At 43.3% G+C, this 27590-nt stretch overlaps 1 protein-coding gene across 1 annotated transcript; it reads left to right on the forward strand.

The window, feature by feature from the left end:
• The first annotated feature begins 211 nt into the window (after positions 1 to 211).
• Positions 212 to 15234, forward strand: DHFR (dihydrofolate reductase). Its single transcript, XM_080925261.1, has 6 exons — positions 212 to 340; positions 666 to 715; positions 2718 to 2823; positions 9497 to 9623; positions 12158 to 12273; positions 14459 to 15234. Exons 1-6 carry the CDS (start codon positions 255 to 257, stop codon positions 14535 to 14537), a joined length of 564 nt encoding a protein of 187 aa, XP_080781387.1. The 5' UTR covers positions 212 to 254; the 3' UTR covers positions 14538 to 15234.
• The last annotated feature ends 12356 nt before the right edge of the window (positions 15235 to 27590 follow it).

Raw genomic sequence — 27590 nt, forward strand, 5'->3', positions numbered from 1 at the left:
TGCAGATGAGCCGGCTTGCTGGGAGCGCGAGCGCGCGGCCGCACTTTCCCGCGCCTGCGCGCGCGCACACCGCGACCTATGGTGGGCGCGGCCTGATGGGGGCGGGGCCATCGCTGCGCAAATAGGATGCGCGGCGGGCCTTGGCGGGGGCGGGGCCTTAGCTGCGCGAGTGGTGCACAGCTCCCGGCTGCGATTTCGCGCCAAACTTGACTCCTAGCGTTGGGGGCTGGCAGGGTCTCATCACTGCTGCCAACATGGTTCGACCGCTCAACTGCATCGTCGCCGTGTCACAAAATATGGGCATTGGCAAGAATGGAGACCTGCCCTGGCCTCTGCTCAGGTACTGGCCGGGCTGGGCTTGGGAAACCCAGGCGGTACACTGAGTAGGGTCCGGCGCTTGTCTTGGACGCGCAGGCCGACCTACCTGCTCCTGTTCCCGGACGGGCGTGAGCGGGTAGGCCCTGTATGAGAGGCCAAGCTACCGGTGCCCGCGGTGATCCCCCTGCCGTGCCAGCCTTTGCTAACAGGATCGCTGGCCCGGAGCAAAGTCCGGCCACTGGGCAGCAGCAACAGCACCACCCCACACCGGAGCTTGCACCTTTCTTCGCTGACTGGAGCCTGAGCACGCATGACAGGGGTTAACGAAGTGTTTCTCTCACTTTCAGGAATGAGTTCAAGTACTTCCAAAGAATGACCACAACCTCTTCAGTAGAAGGTAATGTGAAGTTATTAAGTCGTGAGGATTCTAGTGTTTGCTTGAAGCAAGATTTACAGTGTAGAGGTATGAGTAGGAAGCCTGCCCTGGGGAATCTGGGATCTTTTTGTTTGTTGCTAGAAATTTTTGTGCGATTACGGAGTTTATTACAATACATATGCTTGAAATGTTATTAGCAAGTGCATATAATTTGAATATAACTGGGCAGAATCGAGAGCAGAATTTAGCGATTTGAATAGTGACCTGAGTGGGTATTTAGAATTGTTACTGTAAGACAGAAGTCTCGGGTAAATGGAGGGAAATGCAGGGGAGAAGAGGCTAAAAAATGTAAATAAATTTAATTTTTTAAGGAATGGGGAGCGGTGTGCAATAATTTTAAGGCAGTTTTCACTTGCTTGTAATTGTAAGGACACTCTGTAATTTCCCCCTAACAGACATGTTTGCTTATCATCGTAGGAGAGGGATGGCAAAGCTGACTGACGTAAAAAGAAGTCAGCAGCGCAGATGTTGAACATGAGTAGAAAACATAGTAGGTCACTAGTACACACATTGGCAAATGCCTTCTTAACACAGTCTACTGTCAAGAACCTAAATATCAGAACTGGGGAAAGGACCCAAGTTCAGATCATACCACCCAAATAAAAAGCTGGACACAGTGCCACATATATAATACCAGCATTAAGGAGGCAGAGACAAAGATCCCCGGGGCTTGCTCTGCGGCCAGCTTTGTGGACCCCAGGTTCAGTGAGAAACCTTGTCTCACAAAAACACCTAGTTACACTGCCTGGCCTGTGTATATGGGTGCACAAGGCACACATGATAAACAGTGATTTTTCTTTCAAAATCTATTTATTTTTATTTTTAATGACTAATGTTTGTATCTGTATGTACAAAGCGTGTGAGCCTGGTCCCCCACAGCGGCCCGAGGAGGGTGTCAGTTCCCTGGAACTAGAGCTAAAGGCAGTTGTGAGCCTCTGACCCAGGTCTTCTGCTGTGCTTATAACAGCTAAACAATCTCTATCCACCACAAATCGTGCTCTTAAAGATCTTTAACTGTAGCATGGCCATTGCCGTTCGATCCGGATGTCTGAAATAAAGGTTTTCTTCCGAGTAATTGAGTAAAAGATGGAAGCCACGTGTACAGTTCTCATAACAGTACTTTTTAAATGTCTTTCTGAACGTTTTCCATTTTTATACAGTGTATGTTGATTGTATCCGTCTCACTCCTTCTGTGCCCCTTTCTCCTTCCCTGATTCATGTTCCACTTGTTATTAATAACCCTGTGTGTGGCCATTGACTAGGACATGAGCAGTCTACGATCAGCCCAGACCCAAGGGATGGACTCACCTCAGCAGCCATCAGCTACCAGTAGCTGTGGGTGTGGCCTCAGGAACCCCTCCTCCCTGCTTGAATTTCGCCTGGCCTGATCTTGTGCAGGGAACAGATGTGGACTGATGCATGCATCAGCTGTGTCATGGCCGAAAGCCAGCCTTTCATAGCTCTCTTCACCTCTTATGCTTTTAATGTCCCCTCTTCCACTAAGGTCCCTGACCTTGAATGTATGTATAGATGACCTTGAATGTACGTGTAGATAGGTATTATTTCTCTGGGATAGATAATCAGAGAAAAGTAGTTTTACATGGTGAACACATTTAATCTCAGGAATTCCAGGAGTAGAAACCATTCTTTTCTCCATTCATAAAGAACATAAGATTATCTAGTGAATCACAAAATCCCATCAACCTGAGCACTTTGAACTGAAATTGTGCATGGTTGCAATGGATTAAAACCTAAGTAAAAGATATAAATAGGATAAGCCAAAAGGATACATTGTACTATGTTTAGTTTATGAAAAATAAATCTGAATTTTGGGCAAAGCTGTTTGCCTAAATTTTTCTGAAGGATAGCCACTAGATGTCACTGTGACAATCGTCTTGCCTGTGTATGTCACTGAAGAAAACAGATGTGTGTTTTCTGATGTCCTTTCTGCTTGGTTCTATAGGGAAACAGAATCTGGTGATTATGGGAAGGAAAACCTGGTTCTCCATTCCTGAGAAGAATCGACCTCTAAAGGACAGAATTAATATAGTTCTCAGTAGAGAACTCAAGTAAGTGCTATAACCAGAGAGAATGCTGATGTTTCCCAGGGCGTGTGTGTGTGTGTGTGTGTGTGTGTGTGTGTGTGTGTGTACATTGCTATCCTGAGTCCTTGCTGAGGATCTGTCCACCTTGTTCTCTTGAGGTGGGGTCTTACTGTACTGTGCTCACTTATTAGGCTAGGCTAACTGACCAGTAAGATCCAAGAATCCTGCCTCTGATGACCCGCAGAGGGAATTACACATGCATACCACCAAGCCAAGCTTATTTTTCCTTCAGGTGCTAGGGATCAAACTTGGGTCCTCATACTAGCACAGCAGATACTTTGTTGTGTTATTCCCCCAGTGCCTTATAAACGTCTCACTATCCAAACCAGCTGGTACCAGCAGAACTCAGCCCAACACCCTGAAGAGACTAGAGCCTTATCTACAGCCTAAACCACTGAGACACGCTACCTAACTGAATATCTTAATACATTAGAAACTGAGTGCCACTGACACCATGGGGCAACTTAATTCTGTCCCTTTTCGTGGTTGATCTTATCACCTTAAGAATTAGAAAGTATGGTAAGAATTCTGCAAGTTCCCTCAAACCATTACTCTATAGACCTAGCTATCAGTTACAATTTATATTATATTTTTATTATATTATAACTGATCTCTAGTTTCACAAAAACTAAAGACGCCTGTGTTTTGAATTTCGGCGAATAGAGTGGTTATCTCATTTTTGGACTCTAAATACAATACGCTGTGAAGGATATGCAGAAACTGGACGAGGTCATGTACTCTGTTATCTCTAGTCAGCCACCATACCCAGGTCAGAGGTGAAAGTTTAAGAGTATTGAAATGGTCCAGGAATCTTCAGGAGAAGGAAGTATCTGCTCCTTCCTTGTGACTGGAAATGTCACCTGAGATGGTTGGGCTGGAGAAACAGCTCAGCAGTTAGGAACGCTGGCTGCTCTTCTAGGGGATCTGAGTTTGATTTCCACCCCCCACATGGCAGCTTACAACTGGCTGTAGCTCCAATCCTGGGCAATTCAGTACTGCGCATGGTACACAGACACTCGTGTAGCCAAACACTTACAAAAGTGATAGAAAAGGACTAGAAGTGGTAGGGTAGATGGATAAGATTAACTAGAAGGCAAATCTAGTAGTTTGACCTTGACCATGACTTTGATATTGTTACTGCTACTAGTCTTTACTTATTAAAATAACTCTGGATCTTAAAGGAGTTTTAGTTTGGATTTTTTTCAGTCAGCAGATGACTGCAATCTAAGGGAAAGTTAGGATTCTGGATATTGACTATTCCATAAGTCATCAGCAACAATGCACCAACTTGGATACCAGGCACTGCTTGTTTGAACTGCAGTCAAGGACGTCACTCCCATGTCTTGAATCAAGACCCATCCAGAGAAGCAGACGCAGTAGAAGCTACAGTTGAGTACGAGTTTCGTTGTAGGGGATTGGCTTTCAGATGTGAGGTACAGTCACATGAATCCAAAACTTTGGAGTGCAGACATCAGGGAGAGCAAGCTGGAACTTTTCAGTGGGTGCTCTGGGAAGTCTCAGCTCTACCCTTAAGGCCTTTGGGTGGTCTGAACTGAAGTCGTCATAGATGTCATCACATGTACAAGACAAGCATCAGAGTGAAGGATAGCCCTGGGAGGAAAACATGTCTATAGCTGCATGCTATAGATTCTTATGTCAGGTTCCGCCCACACGCCTCCTACAGTGGCATAGGTTAAAAATTAGAAGAAAATAGGCAAACATTTGCATTGGTTGCCTCTGCCGATAGGGAATACATGGTGTGTCTCTCACCATCTGCTTCCATCTTCATGTTGCTCCCTGCCTTGGTTGCTAGGATATTCTGGTGATCACTCTCCTTGAAAAAGGTCCACACTCACGGGCTATATTGCTATTCCCATGGGCTTTTTAATAACATTTTCTTGAATACTACTCAAATTTATTTATGGCCAGCTTGAGCTAAAATAAACATAAAGAAATCTCAGTGGGGGAGATGTTCAGTTGAACCAGCATTTCTGCTCAAATGATGAGTCTAATTTCTTCTTTATGACCCCCCTATGGTGTATGTGATTGGATTTTGTTGCTTTCTGTGTGTTTATGTATAACCTTGAGTGGAATGCTTTGGTTTTGTTTTTTGTTTTTTTACTTTTTTTTTTTTTTTTTCATTTTTGAGTATTCTGGACAAGTTGGAATATCATTTAGGAAAAGACTTTATCACGGTTCATTTTTTTCTTCATTCTCCAGATTCTCCACTTGGTTGTCACTTTACCTGTGTTCAGAGCTGGGTCCAGACGTGGCTAGGTGCTATGTCACAGGACCAGCATAACACATGGCAATCACTGTCACTTATGCAGGCTCTTACTAGAAGTTGGTTTTTATTTAGCCTCTAACCCTATGTGGGAAAATACTGAATCCTCAAGATACCCCAAAGTCACTAAGGTGTGGAGAGGAGATACTGCCTGAAAGCTTTCTAGGAAAGTTGTAACTTTAATAGAACTGACTTAGGGGATAACGAGACCTGCTGATAGGGAGGAGACAGTGGTAGTGATCACATGACTCTGAGCACACACTCTGTAACTTTGTTACCTAGAAGGATACACTGGTTTTTGAGGAGGGAGGTGTAAAGTTTTTAGTAGTGGAGGACATAGTGGCACACACATAATCCTATCACTTAAAAGGCTTTGCCATGAAGCTTTTGAGATTGATGTTATACTGGGCTACAGAGTGAGAATCTCAAAAAAAGAAATCACTATATGTATGTGTATACATATGAATATGTATGTATGTACACACACACACATATGAATGGATGCCTTAGTACCCAAAAGTTATATTAAGTTTCCAATAGATGCTATATTCTAGAAATCATCTTTAGGAAATCTCAATTGCCTCCATGATATAGCATATTTGTGTGTGTGTGTGTGTGTGTGTGTGTGTGTGTGTGTACCACAAATTGTCGAACACACTGCAAATCTAAAAGCTATTTCAAGTTTCATGGTTCAGTAATTTTTATGATTCTTCCACCATATTCTTTCTAGTAGTGACATTCTCCTCTTAAAGCCTTTCCCTCTGATCCACACGTCTCCCATTCAGGCCTGCTTTACTGGGCCTCTCCTTCCTACTCTGGCTCCAGGTAGCTTTTGGAATTTAGGCAAGTCAGAAGTGAAGCTCACTGGACCTCAACTGTGTCTATCACCTACTGAATTCGAGTAACAAAACTCGAATGACTTTTCGGGATTTGTTGGGTTCTGTACCTTAAGTGTCTCTCACTCACCAAAGGTACCTGTTATGGTTTGCATTTCAAATGTCCCCAGAAATCTCCTGTTCTAGTTGATGGACTTTTGGGAGTGCGGCTGGGGGAAATTGGATTATGAGGGCCCAAACTGACTTTATCAATCTATTGATAAACTTCACAACTGAAGGGATAGTAGGAGATGGTGCCTGATTGGGGAAATGGATCATTTAGAGCCCAGCTCTGGAAAGGAATCACACTCTCTGCGTTAAGTGTGTCTCGTTGCTCTACCACGTTTCCTGACATGATTACCTCAGGCCCAAAGCAACGGCACCGTAGCAAAAAGTAGTGGGCCAAACTAAATCTCTCCAGCCTTAAGTGAATTTGCTCACGCTTCTTATCACAGATAGAAGAAATAACCCAACTCGGTACGTAGCAGATAGCAGCTCCTTAACTAAGCCTTGTAGCTTATAGAAGATATTAATATTAGGTGCAGGGGAGGAGCGTGGTATGAGACCTTGGGTTTGAGCCCTAGTGCCATAGAAATGAACATAATTGGTATTTGATTTATCTTCATAGTACATAAGTCTTTTGCCTTTTAACATTACATTAACGGGATCACATTGAATAAGCTCATTGTCTCGCTTTTCAGCTTAGCGAGTCACTTTTTTTCATTTCTTGACTACTAATCTCACCACCTAAATCAACACGTACCCTCTCCTTCATTCTAGGTGACTAGAGACTACACTGTGGTCTTGAGCCTCATCTCAAGTTACTTTTTCTCTGCCTTCAACTTTCTCTGAGTTTTCATGTTACTTCACTGTAGCCTGCAGTGATCTCTAAGGAAGCATACTGCATCTGTGCTTTGAGGCTTGTTTTTCCCTCTGTTGACACTCAGTGGAGGAGTCAGCCATGATCATTGCCCCACATGGATTATAACCATGTCTGCAGCCAGAACTCTGCACTTCTTTCTATTAGGTTTCATGCTTTTTGGCCATTGCTGAGGTAGGTCTCATTCCCATCCCATCTCAGTGGGTAGAAGGACTTTTAAACCTTTATTGCTAGCCTAGAAGCTGAGAAATCTTTACAGAATAAGTGCTCTTTGGGTGTCCTGAAAATAGGATCATCTTGATGACTCAACTTTGTATATTAGAAATTATAAAATATTGTTTATTTTCCCCACTTGGCCTGTTAGAAACTGAATTACTCTCTAGTAGCTACATGGAATGCTGTTTCTACTAAATGGACTAAGGACTTATACATTGTTTCTAAATGGAGTACCCACTTACACAGTATTTCTCTCAGTCTCTGAATTCTAGTTAAGAAACAGAATAACAGCGGTCTTCTGTTGTGTTTTGACCCTTACCACCACCCTTACCACCATCCTAACGTCTACATCTTGTTACCAGCGATAGACAGTTTATGAGCTAGACCATCTCTCTGACTAAATCTTTTCTCCTTCCAGTACCTATTCTGTCCTTGAACTCCATCGCAGCCAGTCCTGTTCCTGAAGTTACCCTATGACCTTTAGTGATAGCTCAGCTCAGTTAACTCACTTCAGCCTCCAGTCCAGATATATTTCTTTCTATCCTGATTCCCTTACGTACGACAAAGAGTGAAAAAAGTAAAATAAAATCAAGAAGAGAGGGAGAATGCCACTAGGAAAATGAATAGTCCCCATTAGTTCTTGATTAAACATTGTTACAACTACAAGTTCAAAGGCAATTATGTAAGTAAGTCTTTTAAAGCACCAGCTAAGAACTTGAGATTGAATTAATAATTTCTGTTCTATATCTAATCACTATAAAAGCCTGGTTGTATAAGTTTCTTCATTTATGAAGAGAACTGCAAATCCACTCACCATCAAAACTGAGAACTGAAATTAAGCTAGTCAACATAAGCATTGAGTTTATTTAACTTTCTGAGTTATTTTCCTTTCTGAGTATTAATTATATAGCTGATAACAAGCTCATTTCCAAATACTTTCTATATTGTTCAAAATGTGAATGTTCTTTTCCCCACATACATTAACAATCTGAATACTGCTTCATATGTTTCAGGATTATGTGGATATTCTCTGACTAATATCTAATCAGGTCAGTATTCAAACTGACAGAACTGTTAACTAAACATCTGCACAGCCACTGTGTGGACTCTCCCACAAACATCTGCACAGCCACTGTGTGGACTCTCCCACAAACATCTGCACAGCACTGTGTGGACTCTCCCACAAACATCTGCACAGCCACTGTGTGGACTCTACCATTAAACATCTGCACAGCCACTGTGTGGACTCTCCCACAAACATCTGCACAGCCACTGTGTGGACTCTGCCCATTAAACATCTGCACAGCCACTGTGTGGACTCTCCCCACAAACATCTGCACAGCCACTGTGTGGACTCTCCCACAAACATCTGCACAGCCACTGTGTGGACTCTACCATTAAACATCTGCACAGCCACTGTGTGGACTCTCCCACAAACATCTGCACAGCCACTGTGTGGACTCTGCCCATTAAACATCTGCACAGCCACTGTGTGGACTCTCCCACAAACATCTGCACAGCCACTGTGTGGACTCTACCATTAAACATCTGCACAGCCACTCTGTGGACTCTCCCACAAACATCTGCACAGCCACTGTGTGGACTCTCCCACAAACATCTGCACAGCCACTGTGTGGACTCTCCCACAAACATCTGCACAGCACTGTGTGGACTCTCCCACAAACATCTGCACAGCCACTGTGTGGACTCTCCCACAAACATCTGCACAGCCACTGTGTGGACTCTGCCCATTAAACATCTGCACAGCCACTGTGTGGACTCTCCCACAAACATCTGCACAGCACTGTGTGGACTCTCCCACAAACATCTGCACAGCACTGTGTGGACTCTCCCACAAACATCTGCACAGCCACTGTGTGGACTCTCCCACAAACATCTGCACAGCCACTGTGTGGACTCTCCCACAAACATCTGCACAGCCACTGTGTGGACTCTCCCACAAACATCTGCACAGCACTGTGTGGACTCTCCCACAAACATCTGCACAGCCACTGTGTAGACTCTGCCATTAAACATCTGCACAGCCACTGTGTGGACTCTGCCATTAAACATCTGCACAGCCACTGTGTGGACTTTCCCACAAACATCTGCACAGTCACTGTGTGGACTCTGCCCATTAAACATTTTTACTACAGAAACAGTAGGGTGTCACGGCTTTATGTTTTGATTTGCAAGTACTATTCAGGCATGAAATGTAGAATGGACGTTGAACACTGGCTCTCTACATTCTAAGTATTTAGAGTTGAAAGAATTAGGTTTCCATACTGTGTAGACTGCTGTCAAATCAGATTATTTGACTAGTATAGACAGACTTAAAAAAAAAAAAAACATAATTCTTTTTTTTTTTTTTTTAAACCTTAGGGAACCACCACAAGGAGCTCATTTTCTTGCCAAAAGTCTGGATGATGCCTTAAAACTTATTGAACAACCAGAGTTAGCAAGTAAAGTGGACATGGTTTGGATAGTCGGAGGCAGTTCTGTGTACCAGGTAAGTAGAGTTGCACGTAGCTGGAAAAAAATCCCTCCCCTACTTCGCACCATATACACAGGGAGTGGCACATTGTCCTTTCTGTACACTAAAGGCAGCCAAGCGAGTGATTTGACACACTCATGCAAAATAAATACAAAGGTAAATGTGAGACTTATAATCTATACCAGCCATTTATAAATAGAGCGTATTTCTATGTTAATGCATAAAACTTTATATTACATAATGATGTCACACCATATTTCATGTGCATTAAGCAGATTCACCCTCCCACCCACTCCCGTCAACTTCATTGCCTTATTTTTAAGTCTATTTTTAAACTGGGAAATAATCAGACGATCTAAAAAAGTGTATTTGTAGAGTGGCTAAATTGAGATATATCACCTTGCTTTCTATGTGTGTGTGTGAGGAGAACACTTAAAATCCTCCACCCCCCCCCACCCCCCGGCAATTTCAAGAGCTCAGTAAGATGTTGCTCCGAGCCACAGTCACCCTGCAGCACAGGAGAGCCCCCAGATCTTACTCTTCCTGGAATCTTGTGTTCTTTGGCCAAGCTCTTCCCACATGCTAGTCATTTTCAATTCAAAATTCTAGTTATTTTCAGTTTAAGAATCAGTCTGATTTCTTGAGCATAGTGCTTATATGGTACAGCTCTCAATCCCCCGGATTTGCCCCGGCTGTGCTGCCGTGGCTTTGCCTCCAGGATAAATGCAATGCTGAGAAGAGCTTGGGCTCTGTCAGCCCAGCAAGCAGATGGAAACTTTTCCTCAGGACCTCCATGCAGCCTGAGGGCAGCAGGGGATGGCATGGCTTCACACTGTAGTAAAAAGTAATGGGCAAAGCAGAAAATACTCTTCTCCTGGTGTCACTTGGTTTGTCTGTCTATTCTTTGGAAAGGTTAACATTTATGTGGAAGATAAGTCAGTCCCGCCCCTTAGGGGGTATATGTTAATATGTAGACACAGAAATGATTGAAGAAGGATTACATACAGATTGCTAATCCCTCTCTGTCTCACATTCCTGTAACATTGTCATATTAAGATCCATTCTGTAGACTGAGGACTAGATGCACTTATATAATTAGCTCTACAGTAGAAAGTGGAGGCCTGCAGACAGCAGTCTCTGTGTTCCAGTGCTTTCTTCCCTCCTTCCATGCCAGCTCTGAAGTGCGGTACACCAAGAGGAAGAAGCCTATGGCTGTCCATGCCTGAAGTCACTGTGTCCCTTTGTGGAAAGCTCGCCCTCTGATGTAGAGCTGCAGACACAGCTGCACTTAGTCCTTTTCTGGTTTGGACTACAGTGGAAATTAGTAGATTATTTATTTGATTGCAGCAGTGATAATTAATGATTTAACATAAGCCAAAATACAGAAAAGAAAAAGTGTTCTATGATCGTATTTGGAAGTTAACAAATTGAAATCTTATGTATGCATGTATTTTTTTCTTCATATATATATATGTTTGAGGATTGGTAGTTATTAATGCTTTCTTGGATCTGCTCTTAAGAACCATCCTTTCCATTAAAAATATAAGCTATTTCTTCCAAGGCCATTTTGTCTATAGACTATCAAATTGACATCATAGATGTGGGTTAGAAAAGTCGTTAACCAGAACAGACTGAGCACCATTGTTAATAACAAGAGGCTAGAAGAATGCTCTGCTTACAAAGAAATGGGAGCAGTTTTAGGTAATGACAGAGTAAGAAAGGTACACCAGTGGGGCTGGAGACATGGCTCAGCCGTTAAGAGCTCTTGCTACACAATCATGAGGACCAGGATTCAGATCCCAGCACCCACATAACAAGCAGAGCAACCTGTAAACTTGAACAACTGCATAACTCCATAGCCTCTTCTGGCATAGTCACATACAGGCTCATTTACCCACGTAGACACACAAAGGCACAAATAAATAAATAATGTTAGAGAAGTGGTAAACTGAGTGTTCCCATGGGATTTTCAACAGTGACAATCTCACAAAAATACTTTCTTACTCAGTGTATAGATACAAACTAAGGGGTGAACCCTTAGGAGAGCAGTGGAAGGAAAGCAGCCTGACTGAATGTTTAAACTTCAAAAATACTGAATTTAAACTAGAGGCCAGAAAATATTTTCACAGTTACTAATTGTGGCTAGTGCTATTGTCAGTGTAACTGAGGCTTCAGAGTGGAGGGTTTATATAGGAAGTTTTAGTGACTGGAGAGATGGCTCCGTGGTTAAGAGCACTGGCTGCTTTCCTGAGGACTTACGTGAGCTCAGCTCTCAGCTTCTACATCAGGTACAACACCTCCAACTCCAGCTCCTCTGGCCTCCACAAATATCAGTCCTCACATACACATAACCCACACAAACACATATATACACATCATTTTTAAAAATATCAGCAAATCTTTTTTCAAAATATTTTATACCTAGTAGGTTTGAGCAGCTGTAAGCATGTATTTAATGCCTACTACAAACTTAACTAAAACAAGGATCTTCTAGTCTCGTTGCCTTTCGACAGGTTACAGAGAATGATGCCTTGTGTTTTGTTTTAAAGGAAGCAATGAATAAGCCAGGCCACCTCAGACTCTTTGTGACAAGGATCATGCAGGAATTTGAAAGTGACACATTTTTCCCAGAAATTGATTTGGAGAAATACAAACTTCTCCCAGAGTAAGTATACAATTATTAATTAGTGAGGAGCGCTTTAAGGACTAATTACAGAAAGAAGGGGGAAGCAAGAGCAAAGTACATTGACACATATGCATGAAAACATCGCAGCAGAAGCCATACTGTTAAATAAGATAGATTAGTAATAAAAAGAGGAAAAAGAATTACCAAGAAGAGTAATTTTTTCAGATTTGATTTGAAGTAGGAATGGCAATGTATTATATAGGAAGATACTTATTTGAAAATTTCATACAGCCCAGTTAAGTGCGCTCTGTGTTTAGAAGGCAGTAGAATTACTCTGCCACCATACACTGGAGATCTTCTCATTGCTGCTAAGGTCCAGATGAGCTTTCATCATTCTCCATTCCCCTCCATCTTCCCAGCAGCCCCTATTAAGCTCCCATGTGCATTAATCTATGTGTATATTTAATCTATGTTTTAAAAACTAATTATCAAACTAATACCTATTTCACCTCCTGATTCCTCTCCTATCTTCCCATAACTATTCACTCATAATTTCATGGTTTTTATTTTTTTGTTTTTGTTTTTGTTTCTTATTAACACCCTGACTCCATGTAGTCCAGTCAGTATGTATAGGACTGTGGTCTCACCCACAGGCTATATTCAGAAGCCATATCTCTGAAGAAAAGTGACTCTTCCTCCCCCAGGGGCCATTAGAGAGAAGCGGGAGTCTCCACGTCCCATCTGAGGGCATACTTCCCATTAACCTAGGTCACACTAAAGGTCCACCACCATCACACAAGACCAGGCTTTTCACACATGATGCCTTGGAAGACAGACTCCTTGCATACCACAGCAGAGTTGCTAGTGGGTTCCAAAGCTAGGACCCGTGCCCTTCATCTCCATGAAGTAAATTTTAGACATACTGGTGTTTCATCTTCTTATCCCACCACCTCTTGACTCTCAAGAATGCTGGCAGAATCTGCACTAGAGCCTGCATTTCTGGTGAAATACCCATTTTATTTTAGTTGCAGTTTGTTTTATGGAAAACTGTTTCAAGAATTGTGTTTGGCTCTGAGAGCATCGACGGATCTGTAGATCGCTGTAGCCTCATTATTTCACAGCTGCTATTTATTCTGACTCTTAATGCTTGAAGAATCTAAATAGGAGGAAGTATGTGGAGCCTAAGAATAGGTAGCACACCAATTCCTCTGGGCCTTGAACTCTAGAGTTCAAGTCCTGGACTGGGAAAATGGCTTAGGAGTTAAAAAGTATCTACAGTATAAATGGTTGGCAAATGCACTTTGGAAAACAACTCTGGCCCCGAGGTGAGTGCACACACAGGAACATGTGTATAAACCACACACACACATACACACATACAGTCCAAGTACAGTTCTCAAGATTTTGTTTGGAATTGAGCTGGGGTGCTGGTTCACAACTATAATCTCAGCACTGAGGAACCATGAAAGTTCAAAGTCAGCCTAAGATATAGAATAAGCTCAAAACCAAAAAAAGTTTAGAATTGTAATTGTAATTATGACCATTATTTTAAAAGACCTGAAGATAGTAGAGGGGGAAAAATGGTTTAAGAAGAGTTCCATTTTAGTTTTACAGAAAAAATTGCATTTAATGTGGTAGCTACTGAACATATTCAGCCGGTCATTTGTCAGATTTTATTATTCTTGGCTTTTGAAAGAACCTCTTGGCACTTTGCTTTGTCTTGGTGATTGACAGTCTTGATGCTGGATTTTACGCACAAAACCGCAGATGTGACTTTTCCTGATTTATTCCAAAGAAACTCAGATTATAGATTAAAAAAATGCACCTAGTAAAGTCAGTTTCAAAAGGCAGGAGTACTAGAGAGCAAACAGCAAGAGGCTAGAAAATGGTTAGCAAATAGAGCTTTGTATTTTCACACAAATTTGTCCATATTGTAACTAATATATATATTATTTCTCGGTGTTATATATCACAGACATTTTAAAGTTTTCTGAAACATCCTTGGCAACAGTGATTTTGGAGTATCACTTAACACTAGAAGGACTTTGAGGATGGTGTCAGATACAGGCTATTCCATGAAGGGCAGACGTGCACAGGAGAGCAAAAGGAGGAAAACTTGCTTCACATCCCACAGTGCTGAAGCCCTTGGATGTAAGGCTAGAGAGGCCATACTCTGTGTCCAGGGAATGTTGAATTGAATCTCGTGAAAACTTCTCTTTTCCAGATACCCAGGCGTCCTCTCGGAGATCCAAGAGGAAAAAGGCATCAAGTATAAGTTTGAAGTCTATGAAAAGAAAGACTAACGAAACATGCTTTCAAGTTCCACTGCTTCCCTCCCAAAGTTAATCGTGTTTGTAAGACCGTGGGGCTTCTGCTGGCTTTAGATCTATGAGTAATTATTTCTTTAGGGAGGGGTAGGTGGGAAGAAGCATTTGTTTTGAGATTCTAGAGATGGGACCTAAGGCCCTGTGCATACTGGGCAAATGCTGTACTGCTAAGCCACCCCAACCCCAGCCCTATATAATTCTAAACAATGTTTTTATTTCCCATTAATCTAACTAGGCTATATTAAATATGCCTTAAGAAATACCACTTGCTATAAAGGTGTCAGTGCCCATCCCATGATGCCGCAAGTGGCTCACCAGCGTATGCACAGGACACTGTGTGTTCAAGAGACCCCAAAGAAGTAGCGCCCCTGAAGCATGAGCTGATAGAAGAACTAGACAGATAAGTCCAAAGGGCAGAGCTGGAACTCAGACTTTAAAAGAAAATTAGATCAAAGTAGAGACTGGATTATTCTGTGCACATCACACTTGCAGCCAAGCCAGGTTTCACTCAGACAGAAAAGTCGGTAAATTGAGAACTCCATTGTGTTCCGTGGAGATGAGAGCAGGTGGAAGATTATGTAAGGTCTGAAACAGTGAAATTTTCTGTTTCTCATCTTCAGTGAGATTCCAGGGGATCTTACAATGACAGAACAAGAATAGGCTGCTTTCTACAAAGAAGAAAAAAAGGAAGTAATAGCAAGATAATAGCTACTGTTAAGAACTCAGAGATAATGAACTGAGAATGGATACTGCTTGAAATGAAAATTAATAAGTTAGAAACTAAACTTTATAAAAATTAAAAATGAGCATTAAAATGGCTTTCCTCGTCTCAGCAGGGTTCGTATCATCAGGTCAGAGTATTTCTGCCCTGTCTTGTAAGTCAATATGATCGTTGTTTATCTTTTACTTGACAATTTCATTTGTGTTTACAATGTGTCTTAGTCACACCAGATCCTCATCCCCACTCCCCGGACTCCTTTGTACCTTCTTTTTCTTTCCATGACCCTCTGAAACCAATGAATGCTTTCATCATGTTTCTAGTGTGTGATAGCCACTGGAATATGGGCAACCTACCAGTACACACACACACACACACACACACACACACACACACACAGGAGCAGCAGCAGCCAACAGCTCTTTAGCTGTGGGTGCAGTCTTCTGAGGCTCTTCTCCATCCAAGCTGGAATATTGATCTGCAGATAACCATAGCTGCTGCGAGCCTGTCATGTCTGGAAGGCCGCATTATATATACTCAGCACTCTTCCCCATCTCTCCGGCCTTGCATTCCTTCCATCACTTCTTCAGTGCTCCCCGAGCCTTAGTCAAGGGTACTGATAGAAATGGTCTGTTCAGAGCGGAATATTAAACAGCCACTTAGTCTCGCACTTCGATCAGTCGTGAGTCTCTGCTGGATGCTCTCTGACCGGGTTAAGAGCACACTGATACAGGGCGTAAACGGGTATTTAGAAGGCACCCTGAAAACCTATCCATTTAACAAAGCAGCAGGAATAGGTTTGTCCTTAGAGCCCATGACTTGCACAGCCGCAGGCATTTGGCCAGGTTTATAGCACTAAACGTGAATTGTCTCCTGTGGAGCAGGCCTCAAATCCACCTAGAAAGCATCGGTTGCCCCTCTAGCAGTTCAGCCACTGTTGTACAGTAGTAACCTTGTAACATGCAGGGCCACCACTCACTAAGTCCTTCAGTGACTTTTCTCCCTGGTATTATGTTCAGCACCTCTGGCACTGAAAGCTATCTAGTAAGGAAGAAGTTTGCAAGTCAGTTCCAGATGTATTTCTTTGTGTCCTGCAAGTAAAATGTGTTGTATGCCTTCTTCATTAGGGACTCATCGTCTAGAGCAATGGCAATAGCCTGTGTTGTTTTGGGAGCCTCCTTAACTAGGTCTTAGGGGTGCCCCACACCTGGCACTGGGTTCCATTTAATAGGTCTTCATTTAATAACCGTTGTCCACCAGTGTACCTCTATTTGAACATGTTTCCCTTTAGTTATAGTTACCTTACTACAAATGATAATCATGAACAAAGAGATGAATTCAAGGAGCCAGAGAGACTGCCAAGTTAGCCCCCATGAAGCATAGGAACCTGAGTTTGTGTTCTGTAGCAGTTTCTTCTAAAACTAAAACCTATCTTGGAAGGAAGCTGTTTTGACATAAGATGTTATAGAGGAGGCAAAGGAAGAGGATATTCTAAGGGAAGGTGAACTAGTCCATCCTGCTGGGAACTTCCTTAAGCTCAGGAAGTACACATCTCAAAAGTTCTTTAAAATGACTGATACACTAGCCTCCTTCCCAAGCATAGATAAGCAGGGGTTGCTGAGGGTCACTGGGACAAGCTGAGCGGTGCAAAAAGCCAGCTAAGCCTCCTGGGAAAACAGACCAGCAGAGCTGTCTCAAAGAGTCTTGGACCTATTGAACTCCCTAGAAAGAACACTTGAGCTGCCTGTAGGTTGTCTAACACACTACAGATTTCCAGGTTTCATGAGCTGTTAAGATGCTGGCACAGGCATTTGGTGATGCAGTCATTTCTGCTTCTGTAGGTAGCCCCAATAAAACTCAGGGTTCACCCAGTTAAATTTTGGTGGTATCCTTCCTTTGGACTTCCATATCTGGGGTTAAAGGACATTTGTTCCTGAAGATGATGTCATATAGGAAGGCAGGTCCAGGATGGGGTGAGGCCTGTCATCCGAAAGGTGGGCAGAGACAAGGTTTTGGAAGGGGAGGAAGGCGGGAGCGAGAGAAGAATATGAAGGAGCTGGGAGCAAACATGGCAGCAGATGTTAATAGTCGTTGCACATAAGTACAAGCTGTTATGAATATTTTTTGGTGTGTTCTTTAATTTGGCTACTTAATTGAGTTCAAGAGATATAGTGGCGGGATGCACCAGCCCACCATGGAATGAAGATGTGTGTGTCAGGCATAATAACTACCAGCCGAGGGGACAGTGAGTTAAAGCGGGGTGGCAGGGTGCCACTCTGGGGTGGCTCGCAGACCGCCCGGGTCAGAGAAAGCTGTGGTCTGTGCACAGCTCACAGCTCTGCGCAGAGCAAGCGGGAACAGGTAGCCGCCTTTTTAAATAATTACTGCAACGTGTTCCTGAGGCATGTTATACAATAGTTTGGATCCCTGGTGCTCAGGCAAACGGCCAAGTACAGTGAGTGGCACATGTCTGTAACCCTGGCAGTGTTGTGGTAAAGGAGAGGTGGGCAGTTTATTTGCCAGCCAGACCTGATCTAACGAGTGAGACCCAGTTCAGTGAGAAACACTGGCTCACACTGAGATGGAAAACAGTGTGCACTCCTGCCTTCAGCTGCACACAAGACACATCGTGCACATAAAAAAGGAAGTTAATTGTTTCTGCGTCTTCCTTGAAATTTGGAAAGAGCCTAAATGTCAAAGAAATGAAAAAAGGTTACTATGTCTGTAAAATACAATGTTTGCAGCCCTTGAAAAGGATGTGTCCCTAACAGGAAAGGCTAGAAAGTTCTTAAGTAAAAGAAACCATAATAAAACACAACACACAAAATCTAGTCTTATTAGCATGTCTAAGGGTAATGCATATTATAGATAGTTGGCAGCATCAGATTTAGTGTTGTTTTCTGTTTGTCTTCTATGAATTGGGTTTTTGGAAACTATATTTTATGCAAAATTATTTACACTGTTAAGTCATGGCCTTTATTTTCAACAGGAAAATGAGGGTATAGAACATTGAGAGTAAAAATTATTTTTTAAAAGTTACCCATCAAGGAAGAGAGGCCAGATCACAGAGGAGAAAAAAATCAGTTGTACACAACAGTTACATATCAGAGAAATAGTGCTTTCTTGCAATGACCATAACATGAAAGCTACCAGTGTCCAGAATTTGTAGGGCTCCATGACTCAGAAAAAGAAACAAGTTGTCAACAGAAAATTGAAGTGGCCAATAAATACAGAGATAACCCTCCCACTAGAAAGGAGGGAGACACAGGAGAAAATTACGTTTGCCATTCTCACCACCTTCAGACTTAAATGTTGGTAGTTCCTAAAGCTGGAGATGCTCGTGCAGGGAATGCGGTCTGTGTGGTAGGTTGTGCCCGAAGGTACAGTTGGGATACGGGAAAACAAGGAACCTAGTTCGAGGTCAGTAAGCAGATTCCCATTGGCAAGCTGGTAAGCCTGGGATATTAAGGGGAGAAAGCTGGAATGTGTAGATTCTGATCGTTGTTTGCGGGATCTTCCAAGCTGCCAGCTCGTTGCTCTGTGTAAACCGAACACACTCCAGCTGCCAAGGTCCCAAGTGTTAGAAATAACAAGCTGCTAGCATAAATGCAAAGAATACTAAATACCTCAGCGGTTCCATTTTTCTGCTGCTTCCTACATAAAAATGTGCACAGCCCGCCAACTTTTTTGAAATACAATATCTTAGCAGGGTGAGGCTACGGGTTGTGATCATAGCTTCCACCAAAGCACTGTTATACTGAAAAAGAAGTGATGTGTTTTAGTGTTAGAAGTAGGTTTCTGGTGGACTTTGAATTTGATGTTAGACATACTGAGTTTGAGACATCTTTAGGAAAGGAAGAAAGAAAGGAACAAAAAAATAAAAAGATGGAAATCAGCCTTCAAAATTATGAAAAGGAAGTTATTTTCAACTAACAAACCAATGCTCACTCAAATAAAGGCAAACGTGTGTGGGTCCTCTTCATGTATTATCTCTTAGAAAGCTGCTAGAGGAGGTGCCCAAGCAAAATGAAGGGTTATACAAACCAAAGAAGGTAGCCCGGGATTTAGGAAAGATGACTCCAAATGCAGGATGCCAGATTTGTAGCTGGCTTAGGAAAAAGGAAGGAAGAAGAAGAAACTAGTAATGGGTAGATGGCAGATCTGGAACATTTGGAATGTTCTCAAGACAAAGCAAATAAAACGAGGCTGGCAATCACTTTGGGGGAATGCAGCGCCAAGAAGGAAATGAAAATGCTGTTTCTCAACAGTGACCTCTGTGAGCACAGTCATAATGGAGTGAGTGATGCCTAGCCCAAAGAGGCTGGAAGCTGGAACCTCAGCTTGCCCGGGATAATCAAGAAATGTCAGTTATTTGAGAAAAAACATCACAAAGAGCTACTAAAAGTTACAAGTTGTCACTTTAGACAATTGGGGAGGGTTGGATGGGGACTCCCAACCCGCATAAGGCTGTGCTGGCTGGCCAGCAAACTCCAGGGATCCTCTTGTCCCTGCCTCCCACTCTTGGGACTCCAGGTGTGTAGTGGCATGTATGCCAGTGCAGAGGGTATCCGACTTGGGTACTGGGAGTCTGAACTCAGTGCTTAGGCTGCAGGCATTTTACTGAGTCATCTCCCCAGCCTCAGGATGCTTTTCTCTAATCTTTCCTAATAAAAAGTTACACTTGGTCACAAGGGCTAGCCACCTGTTGCTCCTTGTGCATGGTACATAAAACTCTACGGAAACTTTGAAGGCACTGTCTGTCCATATCTGGCTGAAAAACAGTTCCCTGTGGTCACACAAAAATCCACACCAACTGTCAGGGAAACGCTGGTCTTTTTCCTGCAGTTCCTGCCCAGCTCTTCCATGGGAACCCAGTCTTGTTTCCTAGATGCTTCCTGGATTTAAAGCAAAAATAAGTAATGAACTATAGATGTTCTAAACACTCCGGTGAACAAGTTGTATGCTTCTATAAGGTTGAAATTATGTAACACCCACTTCCTTATAAGCCATTTCTCAAAAGGTTCCCATTACACCTGCATCAGGGATGGGTCCCAGAATCTACCTTTTAAATAAACACCCTAGAAGATTCTGAAGCTAGAATGCCAAGGACGAACAGTGAAAAGCTTATCGTGGGCCATGCCAAGCACCTGGATGCTGCTTGGTTCTTGCTACTGATCTAGAAGGTGTTTGCCCCCTGAGTGGGGGGTTGGGAGCACTGTAACTATTTCTCATTCCCAGGTCTTTCAAAGGAAGCAATTCAGAAAGAAAAGCATACGAAATATAAGCCGCCATGTAATAATGGAAGAAGATAAGGTTGTATGGATTAGATTTCCATATTGCTGATTTTGAAACTAAAGACCTTTCAGTTCTTAAATACATAATAATTTTCATAGGAAAGTATTTTGTGTAAGTAACTCAGCTACATGGAAAACAAAGCTAATGGTAGGTGTCCCTAAAAGGTCATTTATTAATTGGATAAATGGTGGTCTGGAGAGAAAGCACGTGTTCCTCTGTCAGCCCAGGTTCTTTTCCCAGCAATCTGGGGCTCACGTATGCCTGTAACCCAGGAGATCTGGCATCCTCTTCTGGCTTCTGCAGGTCCTCATACACACACACACACATACACACACCATATAAATTTTAAAATTAAGTAAAAAGAATAGCTATAAGTACACAAATTAATTAATTAATGGCTAATAAAACTCAACGAACCACATGTGATTAAGTAACATGACTCTGAGGTTACATGTGGCTGGCCAACTCTGAAAGCATTAAAAACAATAATTACCTTGAACCTTGTGACTAAGGATGTTCCATCTGTGTCACGGAGGAGAAAGCAAATATATAATTGAATGAGTACCAGGAATAGAATTGGAGACTTTATGGTGAAAATGCTTTTAGTCTCTGTGGAGTCTCTGGACAAGCAGAGGCACCCGTGGTGGAACTGCATTTGTGCTATTCCTGAGACGGGAGCTCCACCGGCGTGTTTCTAACTCCTGCCCTTTCTGTTCCCCTGGAGACCGCACGTGTCTCTCGGATAATACATTGACATTTCTGCTAAACCACTTTCTTCTTGGAACAAAAATGGAGAACAAATCAGATCGGTATGTGGTATTTTCAAATAACCTGGTACTTCATACAACAAAACAAAATTACCAGAGGCGCAGTTTTAAGTGCTGTCGGCATCTTCCATCCCTGAGCCGTAGGACTCATTACTCAGTCCCGGAAGGAACAGACTGAGGCGAAGAGGAAACAGGGTTCTGACCTCAGGAAACGATGGAGAAAGGAGATTTTCTACAGCACCCAAACATTTATAGACAAGATCATGAGTGAGATGGCTTCTTCAACACATGGTCATAATCTGCTTCAAAGGGGAGAGTAATTCAATCTAGCGTTGAGAAACTAAAAGGTTTCTTTTTGCCAGGCAGTGCCTCAGCATGGTGGTTTGCCCCTGCCAAGCCTCTACTTCTTGCTAAGTCTGAGAAATGAACCATTCACACACATTATGGAAGGGCTATGTGAGCCCCTGTTTATCCAACACCTAGATTCTGCCATTGACACCTTCCTCTCTCTGCCTTATTACAGATTGACTCCATTCCTCGTATGTGTGTGATAAGTATCACGTATATATACACATATAGTACGTGTGTGTGTGTGTGTGTGTGTGTGTGTGTGTGTGTTTGAAACAGGGTTTCTCTGTTATGTAGCCCTGGGTATCCTGAAACTTGGTAAGTAGACCAGGCTAGCCTCAAACTCACTGAGGTTCCCCTGCCTCTGCCTAAGTGCTGAATTAAAGGTGTGCACTCCCACCCTCAGCTCACCCTATTATTGTGTTTCATTCCCATGTTAGCTTTATACATCATCTATTTTTGCATCTCACTAACTACAGTCTTGTTTGCTTTTTGGAAAATTCACTTAACAAAACCGTATTTGTATTTCCCCATTTGGCAGAAGCATCGGGATTCGTAGACCTGACCTCCATCATCACTCTGTTGTTGCTCTTTCTCCTTTCCAGTCACGCCCACCTCCGGCGCTTAGAGAAAGTCCTGTTTGGGTTTGTTTGATTTTCCTGTTCTACATTCACACCCTGCTCTGGTCATGTGACTAGAACCACACAGGATCTGCTCACACGATGATTTATTCTCCACCCATTTTTGCTCTACCAATAATTTGTTCCCTTTTGATTTTCTTAATGCTAATCAATAATCAAAGACCAGCAGCAACGAATAATAGGAAGACTATCTAAATAGAGGTTTGATGGGGTGAAACTACTCGATTACATGTTATGATTGCTTTGGTCTGTCCCATGGAAAATACCTTATTATATAAGTCAATTAATGGCTTCTCGCTAGTTGAATCTCAACTTCCTTTTTCTTTAACGTGGATATTTATAAGGAACAGCTCCCCTTATGTCAAAATTCTGTTTGCAAATCAAGCAAGATCAAGGCTGTAACCATGGTTTCATTAACTTTACTTACTGCTCAGAGAATTTAAATGCCTGGTCTCCGTTTCATTTTACTTAAATAGTAATAATTCATTAACAGATGTGCTGGTCATTTATCCCTTTTCTTTTGAATAGACCCATGCATTCCATTGAGTGGAGAATTGGGCCCCATTAGAAGGAGCTAAAGAGGTAGTAAGTACCTAATGGTGAGGGCAAGGCAGATACATATCCATAGATTCCACCTCTGCTAATAAAAGCAACAGCACACAGGGTGCCATGTGGTTAGACCCACGGTGGCTGTGTGTATACTAAGCATGTACCAGTACTGTTCTTATCATCCCTTTAGAACGCCACTATTGTGTGACAGCCGTACCCTTAGCACTTGTTATTTTCAGCACTGAAGTGATTGTGATGCCTTAGCTGTGCTGGAGAGCCACTCAGGACATCATGGACCTGTTGTCTCACCATCCTGAAGACTGAAATGAGATCACTTGAACTCGGGAGTTCAAGACCTGCCCGTGTAAAAGGGATTGTTTTCTTCCCAAACAAAAGAATGTGTGTGATGATGGGTGAGAAATTATTGTCATACTTTTAATGTAACGATTGTGAAGCTCATGTTTGGGAGTCCCAATCACTCAGGAGACCAAAGGAGGACTATTTGCTCTAGAGTCATGAACCTCCCAGACTCCAAAACCAACTCTAACTAAGTGTTGTTACCCAGGCCCCTCTGTCAAATGCCAAGTGCCTTCACCTCTTTTACTATGTCCTTCCAACTATTCTCTTTAACAACCACACATAGTTCATGCCATTTTCCTTCTCTCACTGACTCTGGAGTAACCAAACTTGTGGGTTTTCGGTCTTTGATCTCTTTCTTAATGATCTATGCTAATTAACCACACAGACGGACTTTCTAAGCTGTACTGTGATTCTATCGCTGTTTGGATTCCTTAATACTCACCGAACTACAGCTGAGCTTGACTTTGGCCTTGAGAGGCTTCTATAGATGACAATGACTAATGACTCTAGCTTTGCCATCTCCCATACCTATGGTCCATGTCTTACACATAAGCCACCTTAGCTTTTCAGCAGTGGATGGGCCCATACTTGGCTATGTCAACATCTTTCTTTATGCCTTTCTTCCTGCAATAAGTCCTGACTGTGTTTTCTTTTATCGAAACTTGACCGGGTTCTCAAATCCTTACCCAAATCCTAACTACCCTTCCCACAAACCCTCTCTTCTCTATCACAACGCTTACAAGGTGACAGGTACATGGGGACGCACTGGGGCCACACTGACTGTCAAGGCTGGGGAAGGTGGCCCAGCTGTGGGGCAGGAGAAAGGGAAAACAGGCTTGGTGAATAGCTAGTCACATTCTGTCATGGCCACAAAAAGAAAGATCCCTGCCTGGTGTCCAATTATTCTACAATTTCTTGACTCTTTGTTCTGAGATTAAGAGGTTTGGATGTCTGGGAATTCATCTGACTTGCAGCAAGTGTCCTTGAGGAGTTTGAAACCAGGAGGTTCAAAGGAGTCAGTGCTAAGTGTTCTCTGAGGGACGTCAGGAGGACAGACAGCACTCAGCCTTCTTGGCAAAGAATTCCAGATCTACCCGGCTCTCCTGTGCACATGAGCCACTGATCTCTGTCCTTTATAAAGCATAGAACAAGTGTTCTTGTGCTTGACACAGAGAAATAAGTTCATAGTGTAGAGCATTAGTGTGTGTGTGTGTGTGTGTGTGTGTGTGTGTGTGTGTGTGTGTGTAAGGGCTAGAAAGATAGCTCATGGGTTAAAGGCACACATACTGCTCTTCCAGAGGATTTGAGTTCAATTCCCAGCAACCACATTTTACATCTACCCCCACACAGACTCACACATGTGCATGTGATTAAAAATAAAATAAGTTTTTAGTGTGTGTGTGTGTGTGTGTGTGTGTGTGTGTGTGTTTCCAAGCCAGCCTTTGTTACATAGTAAGTCTAGACAGCCTGAGCTACAGAGTGGGGCAGTGACTCAAGAAAAGAGAAACAAACAAAGGAAAGAGGAAAGAAGAAAGGAGGAAGGGAGGGATGGAGGGAGGGAGAGGGAAGGAAGGAAGGAAGGAAGGAAGGAAGGACCACAGGAACTAACCAGTGTACAGCATTAAACATTCTGATAGCCAATGTTGTAATATTCTGTAAGACGTATTCAGCTGTGGGTGTGTTTTCCCTTAGCCCTTCTATTTACCCTGGGTGGCCTGTCTTTGCCCAATAGGCTATTAGTACTATTGACTTCTCCACATTCTGCCCTCCAGACACACTCCTAGAAAGTCTTTGTTCAAGATATGAGCCGGACTCTGAACCCTGTGACCCCAGCTAGTTAAAGCCTGCCTCAAGCATGCTTCTGTGAACATCCTCGGGCCACACTTTTCCAACATTTGTGTTTTAAAGAATTAGCTCATATAGTGGGGCAGCCTGGCAAATCTGAAATGTGAGGGCAGCCCAGGAACCTAGAAACTCATCCGGGAACTGATATAAAAACTAAATACATCCAAGTATAGAGGTACACGCGTTTGATTCCAGCACTTGAGATGCAGTGGCAAGTGATCTCTGTGAGTTCGAGGCCAGCCTGGTCTACATGGTGATTTCCAGGCTTGTCAGGGCTTCGTAGAATGATCTTGTCTCAAAATAAAGGAAAGGGGCTTGTCTCATTTTTGATAGAGGGCATTCTATGTAGCCCAGGCTGGCCCCTCAAACTCATTCTTCATGCCTCCACCTCCTGAGTGACAAGATTACAGGTGCATGAGGCCACACCCCTTCTGTGCAGAGCTGAAGACTGAACCCAGGGCCCCAAGCACCCTAAGCAAACACTGCCGTCTGAGCCACACCCCCTGGCCTGCAGGATGATTTCTGTAAAGATTGATCTGTCTGGATGCTCTGCTTCAATTGAAATAGAATGTCAACCATATTCCGGAGGTTCCTGGTTTATACCTGACTCTCAATGGTCACCCCCTTTCTCTATTTTTCACCGACTTTTTTTCAAGCAGTGATCACTAATGAAGAGTAAAGTCGAATTCTTTGTCTAGTTGGTTTTGTTTCTCGAGGCAGGGTTTCTCTGTGTAGCCCCGACTGTCCTGAAACTTATTTTGTAGACCAGGTTGGCCTCAAACTCAGGAATCTGCCTGCCTCTGCCTCCCAAATGCTGGGACTAAAGGCGTGTGCCACCATGCTGACTGCGAAGCCTAACTTCTAAGTCTGTCCCTTCTGTGCCATTGTAATTCCATCTCAGACGGGCTATCTGACGCTTACCTGTCCCTTGGGCTTCTGGGTATTTGAAGCTTTAACAAGCATTTCTCTCAGGGATCAAATCTCTGGCCAGATTCAAATGGCTGGGCCTTCAGCTCTGCAGACATGAAACTGTAACATCCACTGAATGCGGCTTGTCTCAATCTGTTTCTTTTCCTGGACTGTGTGGCTCGTGATTTCTGGGAAATGCTGATTACAAGCTCTGCTCTTCCAGTGGAATTTAAACGTTGACCCCAGGTAGTATGCCACCAGGTAGAAGCAATGAGGGGCAGCAAGCTCTCTGGGCTGCCCATTCTCCATGCTGGCACTGAACCTGTTTGGCACATGAAAGCATTGCCTGAGCTTCCAGAAGCCAGAATGCTGTCAGCACCCCACAGTCAAGTGTGCAGGTGGGATAGCAGGGGAGCTTAGGTGGTTTTGTAGTTTGCCTTTTAAAACAAATGCAAAACCGAGCGAGAGAGAGAGAGAGAGAGAGAGAGAGAGAGAGAGAGAGAGAGAGAGAGAGAGAGAGAGAGAGTTTGAAGCAAGCCAGCCTTCAGCTCTGTCCTTGAGCCATTCTGAGTGGAATGGAGTAATTGTCTGCTTGGAGACCTGCAGAATAACACATGGCAAAGAACAGTTTGTACCTGGAATACATTCGTTAGCTTGCATGTCAAAAGGCCACATGCAGATAGAAACCATTATCCTGACAGTCTCAGTAGCCCAGCAGCCTTGAGGTGCAGAAACTAACACGCCCTGTGACTACCTATCTCTCTCTGCAGCCCTGCCTGGCAAACAGGACAACGATGGGGGGAGGGGAATGGTGGAAGGGGATAGCCTGGACTCCTGAGGACTTGGGTAGAAAGACAAACTGGGAAGACAGAGGACTGTGCAAATAAGCACTCTATTAAGACCTATTTTTGGCGTCTTGGGACCCTCCTACTGGTTTAGCTTAAATTGAGAGGGGATTTGGTTTGCCTCATAGGCTGCTTCTACCCTCTCAACTCACAATTACAGCTTTCTTTATTGTCATTAAAACACATTAAACTTGCACTTGCTTCGGGGTGGGAGGGATGTATGGCTTTCTGTTGAAATCTACATTAAAAACGACGTCCACAGCCCTGAGTCTGTGAAAAGAGCAGCAGGTTCAGCAGGCATGGCTTCCATCTCGGGTCCATGTGGGTGTGTTCTTTCAACCCTCCAGTTTCAAGAGACAGACGGGAGAACCATCAGCTTTCAGGTTTAGAGCACAGAATGTTGCCCGTGCAGATGATACCCAAGCTGGGACATCAGCTACAGGTGAAGGCCTCTGGGAGCTGAGGAGGAGGAGAGGATGCTGCAGGGGTCAGCTAAGTTCTCCCAGATGTCCTCTTCACGCCCATTGCTACTCCAGCCTTCCGCCTCCAGACACGTGTTTGGGATCTCACTTCTAACACCTCATGTTCTCTCTCTTAGTTAAAATTCTCAGGGAATAACATAAGGGGCTCAGACACTCAGCTAAGGCTCTGATTTTCCCAGACACTCAGCATTTAGGATACGAAGGTGAGCAGAAGTGATGTGTGTCTGCCCTGAAGATGGATTTGACAGCCCAGAGTCAAAGGAGGTCAGT

Source organism: Micromys minutus (assembly GCF_963924665.1).
Source record: "Micromys minutus genome assembly, chromosome: 11".
Taxonomy (NCBI): Eukaryota; Metazoa; Chordata; class Mammalia; order Rodentia; family Muridae; genus Micromys; species Micromys minutus.